The sequence below is a fragment of the Anser anser genome (assembly GCF_964211835.1).
Source record: "Anser anser genome assembly, chromosome: 3".
NCBI classification, from domain to species: Eukaryota; Metazoa; Chordata; class Aves; order Anseriformes; family Anatidae; genus Anser; species Anser anser.
Window position 1 is genome coordinate 124,133,532 of NC_139722.1, and position 10,353 is coordinate 124,143,884.

The 10,353-nt window shown below is 50.7% G+C and overlaps 1 protein-coding gene across 10 annotated transcripts; it reads left to right on the top strand.

The window, feature by feature from the left end:
- The first annotated feature begins 1,070 nt into the window (after positions 1–1,070).
- Positions 1,071–9,661, top strand: LOC310897908 (uncharacterized protein). 10 transcript variants are annotated; one of them, XR_014582777.1, is made up of 7 exons: positions 1,071–5,083; positions 5,649–5,799; positions 7,239–7,385; positions 8,358–8,435; positions 8,749–8,817; positions 8,892–8,965; positions 9,395–9,661. XR_014582777.1 is itself a non-coding variant. In XM_083832070.1 (6 exons), exons 1-6 carry the CDS (start codon positions 4,868–4,870, stop codon positions 8,900–8,902), a joined length of 672 nt encoding a protein of 223 aa, XP_083688196.1. In that variant the 5' UTR covers positions 1,071–4,867; the 3' UTR covers positions 8,903–9,661. The 10 variants fall into 10 exon arrangements, 4 of the variants coding, with proteins under 4 accessions (XP_083688196.1, XP_083688198.1, XP_083688197.1 ...); XR_014582778.1 differs by having other exon boundaries at positions 9,420–9,661; XR_014582779.1 differs by having other exon boundaries at positions 9,499–9,661.
- Positions 9,662–10,353: the final 692 nt, after the last annotated feature.

Sequence of the window (10,353 nt, forward strand, 5' to 3'; positions counted from 1 at the left end):
TTTTTAAGATAGGCAAAAATAAAATTCTGTGTAGCATCCAAGATGCAAATGAACCTTCAGTTTATGAGATAGCAAGGCTAACTTTGAGTTTTGATTAGACTGGTGATGTTTCTTGTTGCCTTTCCTAGGCCTTTTCCAAAAGCTTAAACGTGTAAGTTGCTCTTCGACGCTGATGAGCACTGAGGTGATGTTTTCATAGGATTATGTGCAGTACCGAGGCCTGATTTCCCCTTTTGCCTCTGCATTTCTTCACGTTTATCTGCTTTGAATTGTGCTTGCTATTTGGTTGCATAGCGGCTGCAAAGGAATCACAGGCTGGTTGAGGTCGGAAGGACCTCCAGAGGTCACCCGGTCCAACACCCCTGCTCAAGCAGAGCCACCCAGATCTGGTTTTCCAGGACCACGTCCAGACAGGTTTTGAAACCTCACAAAGACTGTGACTCCACGACCTCCCTGGGCAGCCTACGCTAGTGCTCAGTCACCCTCACAGCGAAAAAGTATTTACTGATGTTCAGGAAACCACAGGAGGGGAACATCCTATGTTTCGGCCTGTGTCTGTTGCCTCCTTTTTTGTTCCTTGGGTACCAGTTAGAAAAGTCTGGCTTTGTCTTCCTTCCACCCTCCCTTCGTGTATTTACAGACATCGATGAGATCCCCTCCAAGCCTCCTCTTCTCCAGGCCGAACGGTCCCAGCTCTCCCAGCCTGTCCTCATAGGAAAGGTGCTTCAGTCCCTTACCGTCCTCGTGGCCCTCCGTTGGACTCTTCGCAGTGTGTCCAGGTCTCTCCTGTACTGGGAGGCCCAGGCCCAGCACGCCAGGTGCGGCCTCACCGTTCCTGAGCAGAGGCGGAGGATCGCCTTTCTTGACCTGCTGGCAATACTTTGCCTAATGCCACCCAGGATACCCTCAGCTGCTTTTGCAGCAAAGGCACATTGCTGTTTCGTGTTCAAGTTGGCGTCCACCAGGAAACTTAGCTCCTTTTCCGAGAAGTTCCTTTCTGGGAAAAAGTGCGATATCAGCGCTTTTCACTTTGTCCTACTGCAATAAATTTGTATCAGCTGTAAAGCTTTTCATCTTGTAACCCCACGTCTCAGACAATTACAAGTATGGTGAACAGCAAAAGTAAAGGTGAAATCTTACTGCGACCCTTCCTCTACCATGGAACGTGGTTACTCCCATTCTTTCTTTTGTCTTCTGTCTTCCAAAACACACTTGAAATAGTCAGGTAACTTTTTAAAATGAACTCTTATCTCCTCGCGTGTGTCACTTTTTTTCAAAGAACACGAAAATACGCTCTACTTTATAAAGTATGACCTCGCTTTAAAAAGCTGTTTTAACGCTCCTTAATTAAGCCTTCTTAATCAAGTGTCCGCTAGTTCTTTTCTTACCTCCTGTTATTTTCCTTAACGTGGGAATTCCTGCTCTGGCAATTTCTGTAGGACGCTTCTGAAATAGAAGTCCGGGCCTATTAGTCACATTTCAAGTCATCTGTCCTACAGACAATTTCAAGAGAGTTAAAAATGAAAACGTAGCTTATCCGTGAGCTACTTGAGAACTCCTTAGTGAAATGCTGCGTGAGCCTTTTGACTTGTTACTTCTGCTTCTGTTTCAAAACTTGTTCTGTATCGTTTCAGTTTGAGACAGGTTTTTTGATATCCACGCCAAGAAGAAAACCTTTCTTCTGTAGGAACCCTTCAGTGTGCACAGGGAGAGGCGTGGAGAGAGCAGCTATTCTGCAAGCTGTTACTCAGGCCGCTTTTGGCTTCCAGCGCTGTTTGTACATTCCCGTGTTGTTTTGCAATCTTTTCTCTTTTCGTTAGTTGTCTAATTAAACTTTTTCAAAGGATGCCTCCCTGTTTTCAGTTTTCTCCTAAATCTCTCCTGAGATTTAGCCGTCCTTGTATTCTTTTGCTCTTTGTCAAGTCTCTTTGATACAAGCTGTGTGCAGCTTTGATACGAGCTTGTTTGTCCCCTGTGACCTGGATGATCTTGCTGAATCTCCGTGATGCCTTGAAAAGGGCTGTGCTCGGGGACCGTGGCAGCATTTTGGTATCTGATACAGATTTTCCTGTTCTGGCATACAGTGAATTTCTTTGATATGTCTATTAGGACCGTACCTGTTTTCCTGCTTTGAGTAAAGAGTTGGAAGATGAAAGGTTAGCGTTCGTTTCCTCCCACATGGGCTGTAACCTTTGTCTGCGTGTCTTGTGGTTGTGTTTTGTTTGTTTGTTTGTTTGTTTTGGCAGGCCCTCCAGCAGAGCAGCAGGGTGAAAGGGCTCGAGCTGGTGGCAGGACCCTGGCAGCTCTGCAGCCTGAGCAGGTGAGAGAACAGTATGTGCTCACTCTTTAAGGTTGGGAACACGTGGCAAGCCTTAAAATACAGGTTTATAACACAAATGGGTCCTGGAAAAAATCAGCTGGCTCCAAGCATCCAGGGAGTCAAGACGGCGGGAAGATGTGTCAGTAGAAATGAGCTGAAGTGAGCCAGATGTCAAACACCACGGACTTCATATAAGGATGCAGTTCAGAAACTTTTCTCTTTCAGAGAGCGGAGATTGATTATCGTCTTGCTGACTTGTTACCTGATCAGAGAGAAGAAATTCTCTTGGCAAACGAGAAGGACTTAGAAGAAGCTGAAAATAAAGGTAATATTATGGGTCCTTTCATGGTACTCCTGTTGTCGTGAGCTTTTCTGGGCCTCAAAGGAAATGAGCAGAACTAGAATATTCCGTCACCTGCAATTGGATATTACGGCTGTCACAGGTTAGTGAGCCCAGGACTTTGAGAGCTTGTCGGTGGAAACAGCTGCAGCTTCCATAATTACATGAGAGATGTCTTCATCAGAGAAGACAGAGAGGCCTTTGAAAACAGCAACCCACGGCATTGTTTAAAAAAAAAAAAATCTAAATAAATAAATAAATAGCGTTTCCTTTTGCCAAAGGAGGCTCGCTTTAGGAATTGAATATAGCAAGTATCTGCCCTGTTATCGTCATGTATGAAATAGCATGAGTATCTCCCGGGCTGGTTAACGTGATGTTTGGCCCCTGTGGGGAAGGTTGTTACTGAAAAATGATGCTTTCCGGAACGAACCATATTACCTTCTGACCGAGGAAAGTACAGTTCAGGCAGCATAGACTAAATCCGTTCTTTTGCGTTCGAGGGGTGCATCGAGAAGCTGGTCTTGGGTTAGAAAATGTGTGAAACTGGCACGTCGCAAACTGTAATGCAGAGAGATCTTTGATAACAAAAGTGTATTTCTGTTGGTGAGTTACTGGAAGGCTGCAAGAAGTCTTGCCTCAAAAGACTCTTCTGAAATGAATTCTGTTGCCATCCCAGTTTTTTTTTTTTCTACGGGCACATTCTTGGGACTTGCTTCTGCAATGTCGAGAGTTATTCAGGGTTGGTTTTTGATACCCAGCGTAGAGAAGGAGTTAGCTTACGTTCAGGTGCTGCGGTTTCTGCACGTGTCTTATAACGTAGGTTCCCTGCTTAACTTGCAATTTATGAGGTTCCTACCAATGAGCACTTTCCTGTCCATGCCGAACGCAGCTGAGTTGCAGGCTACCATTAAACATCAAATGTTTGATATAGATTGCTAATAGCAAATCGCAACTGTTAAGAATATATGCTAAAAAAAATTAGCACAGAAAGTAGAAGCTCTAGGCTGTGAGTGGTCTGTCCCATACTGATACTGCATGTTTGCACCGAGGCAGAATGATTGCTTTCACTCGCTTGTGGAGCGATGAGTCTAGGCTCTCACTGCTAGTATTTTTAGCAAGACTGATTGAGCATTTCTCTAACATATGAGCAAGTGTTTGAGGAGCAAGTGATGGGTATGGGCACTTAGAAAGAGACTGCCAAAGGGCAGCTTCCTATTTTATAACTGAATTTTGTGAGCGTTGGTCCTCGTTTCATACTGAAGGGGAGTAGGCTCTAGTGAAGGGAGTATGTTCACGTGAAAGGAAAAGGCACTAGTCTCCCTCGTCTGCCATTATTACTTCCTTGCTGCTAGCTCTGTTCTTCATAGAAAGCCAGTATGTTTCCTCGTCACATTCTAGTCTGCCTGCCTAGACTTCAGCCTTTGCCTCCTGGGTCTCTTGCCTTGCATAGACAATCTCTCCCCTTCTCCTCTTCTTCTTCATCTCATTTGTAAACCTTTTATCAGGCTGATTCTTACTGGCTTCCCACCCCCACCCTCCGACCTTTTTCTATTTTTTCCTTTTTTTCTATTTTTTTTTTTACAGACTTAGGATGGCTTGTCTTGTTAGTTACTTTTTTTCCTGCCAGCCCCCAGCCTCAAGTTCTCCGATGCGACTTCAGAGGATCATCTTTGATACCTCCGCATCTGAATAATACGGTTTCTGTCCCATGCTGTAGCTGACGGCAGGACGGACTCTGAGTGCAGAGGAGAGGTTGCTTCCTCCCTGGTTTCCTATTGCGTCCCATACTGGTTTGGGTAAGCAATTACAGAGGAAATTTGACTTCTCCGTGGAGCAGCGTGTGCCTGACAGCTAGCTGGAGACAGCACACACGGCATTGAGTCAGCGCTCCGAGTGCGGTCCTGAGTTGCAGTAAAGGTAAAACAATTGCAGACTGACAGTTTAGCTTCTAAGGAGCATCTACAGATAGCACGTTTGCCTCTGATGCTTAAAAGGCGAGGGTCCGAGATCACATTTCACGGACTGCTTCCTAGAGATTTCAAGAAATGCAATCGTTCTGAAGCACAGCCGCGCTCCGTTATTGTTTAAAGGGAACAAACTGCCTTGAGACCCGTTACCTGCGAGGGAACCGAGGGCGGAAGTGACGTCAGGGCGTGCCCTCACTGAGGGCCAAAACGGCTCCGTGATTGGCTGGACCGTGAGGGCGGATGCGGTGTCCGAGCGAGCCGTCAGTGAGGGCGGGAGCATTCCGTGATTGGCTGGGAACCCAGGGCGGAAGCGGCGTCACGGCTAGCCTTAACTCAGGGCGGAAACGCTCCGTGATTGGCTCGGAGGAGCCCAGGGCGGAGGTGCCGTGCAGGGCTTGCCGGCGCTATGGGCGGCAGCGGCCGCGCCGGGCCGCCGCGGCGCGGTGCCGCAACGAGGTTGGTGGTCGGTGCCGCCCCGGGCCGGGCCGGGCCGGGAGGGGGCGAGGCGGCGGGCGGTTGGGGCGCCACGCGGTCGGCGGCTTCTGCGGAAACGGCCCTTGTGCGGGGCGGGGGCGGCGCCGCGCCGGAGCGGGCGGAGCGGAGCGGGCGTGCGGCGGGGTCTGCACTGCGCGGGGCTTCGGAGGGCTGGGGGAGAGGGGGGCGAAGCGGCGCGGGGGGCGGGCGGTTGCGTGCGCTTGGCCGACTCCCCTCTGGGGCGGATGGACTGCTCCGTCCCGCGGCATGCTGGGAGCTGTAGTTCTGTGGTGCGCGGCCGGTCTTTCCCCGAGCCGGGGCCGCGGCCGGGAGGCGCAGGTTGCCGCTGGCTGCGAGCGCGGCTGCCGGCGGTGAGGCGAGCGAGAGCCTTCGGGGGCGCTTCCCCGGAGCGTCGGGCCGGGGGGCGTGGGGGCTGCGGCGGCCGGGCGCGGGTCCTCGCTGCGCCCGATCGTCGGGCTGCGCCTCGGAGGTTTTCCTCCCCCCGCGCGCTGACGGCCGGCTCTCTCCTTTCCCTGCGGCTCACCAGGGCAGAAGCAGCTCCCCGCCGCTGGGACCCCCGCGGGGTTTGTCGCCGAGCGAAGGTGGCGCGGCAGCTGAAGGGAGGAAAGCTGCAGCTGGCGTGCTGCAGTCGCAGGTTTCCCAGGAGAAAGAGCAGCCCGTCTGTCCCAGCTGTCCGGGTAAGTCGCAGCGACCTCCGGGTGAAACCGAGGCGTGCTCGTAAACTTCCTGCAGCCCAGGCTCAAAGGCTTAATCAAATTTGCAGAAGCGCGAACTGCTCGGTGTGGGAAGCTTAAAGGAAAGCCACGTAGTGCCTGCCAAGCTGTAGTAGCTTCTTAGACCTAGAACGAATTGGCCTGTTGAGCTCTGTCTCTTTGTTGCTCAGTCTGTGGTACAAGAGGCTAACCTTTGTCCTGCCTCAGCTTTCAGAGTTGTCCTAGAAATACACCGGTGCTTGCGGGGCTTTCCAGAACGCTGGTTGTGGTCGGTCAAGACAGACGTGAGAGGTGATTTCTGCCTGTCTGTCTGTCTGTTGGTTATGTCCCGAGAGTTTTGCTTGAACTGTGTGCAACAAAAGAGGCCTTGAGCCCGTACTGAGCAGCGAGAGAAAGCAAAACTCCAGGTAAGCGCTGGCCGTGGCAAAGTTGCTTGGGAATTGAGCGGCTGGGGGCTTTCCAGCAGAACTCGGTACGCAGACAGAAACGTGACCTTCGAGGTCTGCCTTGCGTTGAAGCTGTGGTATTTGACCCATAACTGTATGGAGCTGCTAAATCCTAGAGGGGATGATAGAGACGTCCCTGGTTCAGCCTTTTTTGCCACAGTCATTGCAGAAATGTTGGAAAAGTGAGTATCATCCCTCTCTTTAAATTCATCTTTTAAAGCGTTCTTTCTGCAGACTCCTGTCTGTGGTTAGGTACTTGATTTGCGTGAAACAGAGCCAGACTTTCCTATTAACTAGCGCCCCGATTGAAATTCCCTGTCATCGGAGGACAGGAACTATAAATGGTGCTTGGCAGTTTAAAATCTCTTGGCTTCTATGGAGGCTAACTTGCCAAAGCGAATAGGAAGTAGCCTAAAGTTCGGTAAAGACGCTGAATAGAAAAGGTCCTCTTCTTGACGGGAAAAGAGCTTTGCAGAACACAAGCTCTGTTTCCCGTAGGGCTCCCTACTTACCCACCCGCTCAGCGATTATTGCAGGCTTTGACTGGTCCCCTCAGGTCCAATATCGCACAAGCGTTGTGCCGCAGACGGTACCTTAGCTTACTTTCCATCTCGTGCTGCGTTACTTATACCCACAGAAGACTTACTTCAGCGTCAAATAAACCCCGTGCGAAGCGTCCCCGACTCATGCCAGTGGGACCATCCTGTTGTGGCTGGTAAAATCCAGGAACAGGACGATGCTTGGAAGAATGTAACCTGTGGAGGAGCAGGCAACAGTCTCCTGTTAGGCAACAGGTTTTCGAGACTGGTTTTCCCACCGCCCTGTGCGTTTTGAAGGAGGCAGTCCCTAAGCTGATGCAATCCAACTGCATCTAAGCTGTAGGTTGGTACTTCCATAAGCTATAAAGGAACTTAACGTGTTGGGTTTTTTTGTTTGTTTGTTTGTTTTTTAATCGAGGCTCGTGTGCGTGCGTTTGGCTTGTCCCGATGGCTGGTGTAGATGATCACTCACATGCCCCAAAGCTCCTTGTGCTGATGTTGGATCTGCCCCTTGGCAAAGGACTGTATCCCGTGTGTTCAGCTTTTCTTCCTTACCGTCTCGTATGTATGTATGTATTTATTTACTTTTCTGAAAGAAAGGGTGGATTTTTCATGGGTCTCTCTGTGAGCGTATCGAACCAGGCTGTTCAAATGGCTGTCGACGAAGGGGATTTTGTTGGCTCTTTTAGATAGCTATTCCTACCAAAGATTGCATCGGTTACAAAAGGTTGTAGTAACCTCGCAGTCTCTACGTTCTGTAGCGTCTGTAGCAAAATAAACTGGCAGATGAATAAATGAGCAGGTACAAATACACGTGACTCTACAGCTGAGATTAAATAACGTGCTGTTTCTTCTGTGTTTTGTCTTTCAAAGCGCATTGTTGCCGAGCGCCTGAGCTTTTTGCTCGTGTTACCGAGGCAAGGAATGGCTGTGCTTCTTCCCCCCTCATCCCTCTCTTTTTTTTTTTTCTCCTCCTCTCCCTTGATGACAGGGACTCAAAATGTTTTCCTCGGATGTCCACGTGAAAATTTAAAAAAAAAAAAAAAAAGGCGACGGTGAACACTGACAGAATTGGGTGACTTTTTTAAGGCAGAGGGCAAAGAACGTGGAAATTTCTAGTATGTTAGTGTCACTCTGTTAACAGAACCAACGTACACGCCGCTTGCTGTCCCTAGTTTTTTGGTTTGGTTTTCCTTTCAGTAGTCTCCCCAAAGGCTCCACAAAGGACACCTTGTGTATCTTTTCTGTTCTTCCAGGATTCATTTGTCAGGAAAGACAACCATGAAATCCAAGGGCTGTGGACAACCATCTACCAGATGGTTGTTGCAGTTGCCTTTGGTCACGTCATTCGTCCTTTTAGCTCGCCCTTTCCTTTACCTTGAGTGGAATTTTTCTTGCCGCGCTGTTTGCAGTGGTAACATTGCTGCCGAGGTGTTTTTTGACTAAAAATGATCTTAACTGTAGTAGTGAATTCACAGATTGTGGCTTTGTGTAATGACTCCCATGATCGCAACTTTTTTTTTTTCCTTTGTCACAGATAGGAGAAAAGCTCTTTCCAGAGAGATGGAGAAGGAATTAATTATACCTCTGCCTCATTCTGTGAGACCGGAAGACAGTGAGTGACTAACTGTAAGCTGCGATTCTCAGGAGTTGCATAGCTAAGAGTCTCGGGTTCCTTCTCTGCCTGACCCCTAGGGCCTTAGGCATGGGAAATCTTAGGCTTAATGTTTTTCCCTATGAAATACTGTCACGTTAAGGGGCATAGCTGAGTAACTGTTACAGTTGCGGTCGGATTCAGGGTACTGACCTATCATGGTCACGGATTCACCTAAATAATGTAGCACGCCCTTGGTCTAGTCACGTTTAATGAGAACTGTCACGGCTGGGAACAATGCAATGAAGGGCAGTGTTCAAATGTTACCCCACAGAGTCCCAGTGCGGAGGGTGGCAGGGGGAAGAGAGGCTCAGCCCGTCGACTGATCCCAGAAGTCAGAAAGGTATCCTTCGTGATGGTATCTTCCCTAACATCCCCTTTCACTTCAGACAGTTTACATTATTTTCTCTCCTTTAGGTGGGGCTTGAGTGACTCTCGTCAGGCATACCTTGGTTATGATTGGTGAAAAGTTTTCTTGCTTTTGTTTAAAGGTAAGGGGTCTGAGAAATTCATAGCACGCCCTCAGTGAGGGGTGGTCGTCCCTTGGAGGCACGGACCTTTTGGGATGGAGGTGTGTTTTGGTATTATGATGATACTAGAATGAGCAAAAGTTCCCTAGAGTACAGTGTTTTGTTAAAAACATGACAGGTCGTTGGCTCAGGGTAGCAAAGGTGCAGCTTATCAGTGTGTCTCAGCTTATCAGTGGGTCTCAGTGTGCACGAGAGCATCGGATCCCCATCTGGTTGCAGAGCCTATCCGTGGTGTTTCCACTCCGCTTTACGCTCCCTCCCCTTCCTTGGAGTCAGCACACCGAGTTCCCCTAGTGCGATAGCACGTAAAGTTGGAGGCCTAGGGAACGCTTAGGTAGCGCAGCTGCCCTCCACCCTGAAAGCTTCGATGCTGTACGCTTTCTTTAAAAGGTGAATATGAGTTTAATTTGCCTAGTTACTTCAGGCAATTACTCTGCAACTACCCAAAGCAGCGACAGTGAGAAGCCCACTTCCAGCATCCGCTCCCCACGCAGGGACGGACAGACGGACGCCGCTCTTTGCCTTGCCCGCCAGGGGAAGGGGAGAACGACCGGGCAGGGAGCCCCACCGCAGCCCCCCTCCCCGGAGTCCTGCACAGCAGTTTAATAAAGTTTGCTTTCCGGCCCGTGCCCCCTTTGGTGGTTGCCATCCCAGGAAGTGGCTTTCGCCGTCTGTGTGTGGGTGCAGGTTCCGTAGCGGGGTGGGTATGGAGGGGGGGTGGCCCCGTGTCTGTTGGCCGGAGTGCGGGGCCAGCCCTGCCAGGTGGGGGGGCAGCTGCCTATTGTGGGACGGGGAGGGCGGCTCGCTGCTGTCTTTGCTCCCTGGGGTGGGGAGACTGCTCTGTGGGGTGGGGGCTGCTTGCAGAGGCGCAAGTGGGGAGGGGGCTGGGGGTTCCCGGCAGGACCCCCAGGGCAGGCGATGGCGTTGTGGAGGCCGGGTCCCGGGGGATTGCCGGCTGGGGCAAGGAAAGCCCAGGCGGGGGTGGCATGGGGTGGCAGGCACAGGTCTGCGGGTGCTGGGCTGCAGGTGGGGAAGCCTGGGGCTGGCTCCATGGTGTCTGCAGTGTCAAGCCGCCAGGAGCACCATTCCCCCAGCAAGCCGGGAGTTGTGGTCGTTGGGCTCAGAGCATCCCGTTGCCCGCGTTGGGTTCGTTGTTATTATCTCCCTGCCTTTTTTGTCCTGATAAAAAATGTACTGTTACAGCTTGCCGCCGCTCAGCTTCCCAGCCGTGAGCGGCACGTTGCTCAAGGCAGACCCTTCCTCCCTGAGGCGGCGCGGGGTGCAAATTTCTGCTGTTTTCGTTTGTGCTTTCTCTGGGAAAATGGTCTGGGAAGCCGTCCCTGCTGCCC

Coding starts and splice junctions, on each gene's coding strand:
- LOC310897908 (XM_083832070.1), top strand. CDS start 4,868: ATGCGGTGTCCGAGCGAGCCGTCAGTGAGGGCGGGAGCATTCCGTGAT. Junction 5,800..7,238: donor CGTCTGTCCCAGCTGTCCGG/GTAAGTCGCAGC, acceptor TTTTTAATCGAG/GCTCGTGTGCGTGCGTTTGG. Junction 7,386..8,357: donor TCTTCCTTACCGTCTCGTAT/GTATGTATGTAT, acceptor CCTTTGTCACAG/ATAGGAGAAAAGCTCTTTCC.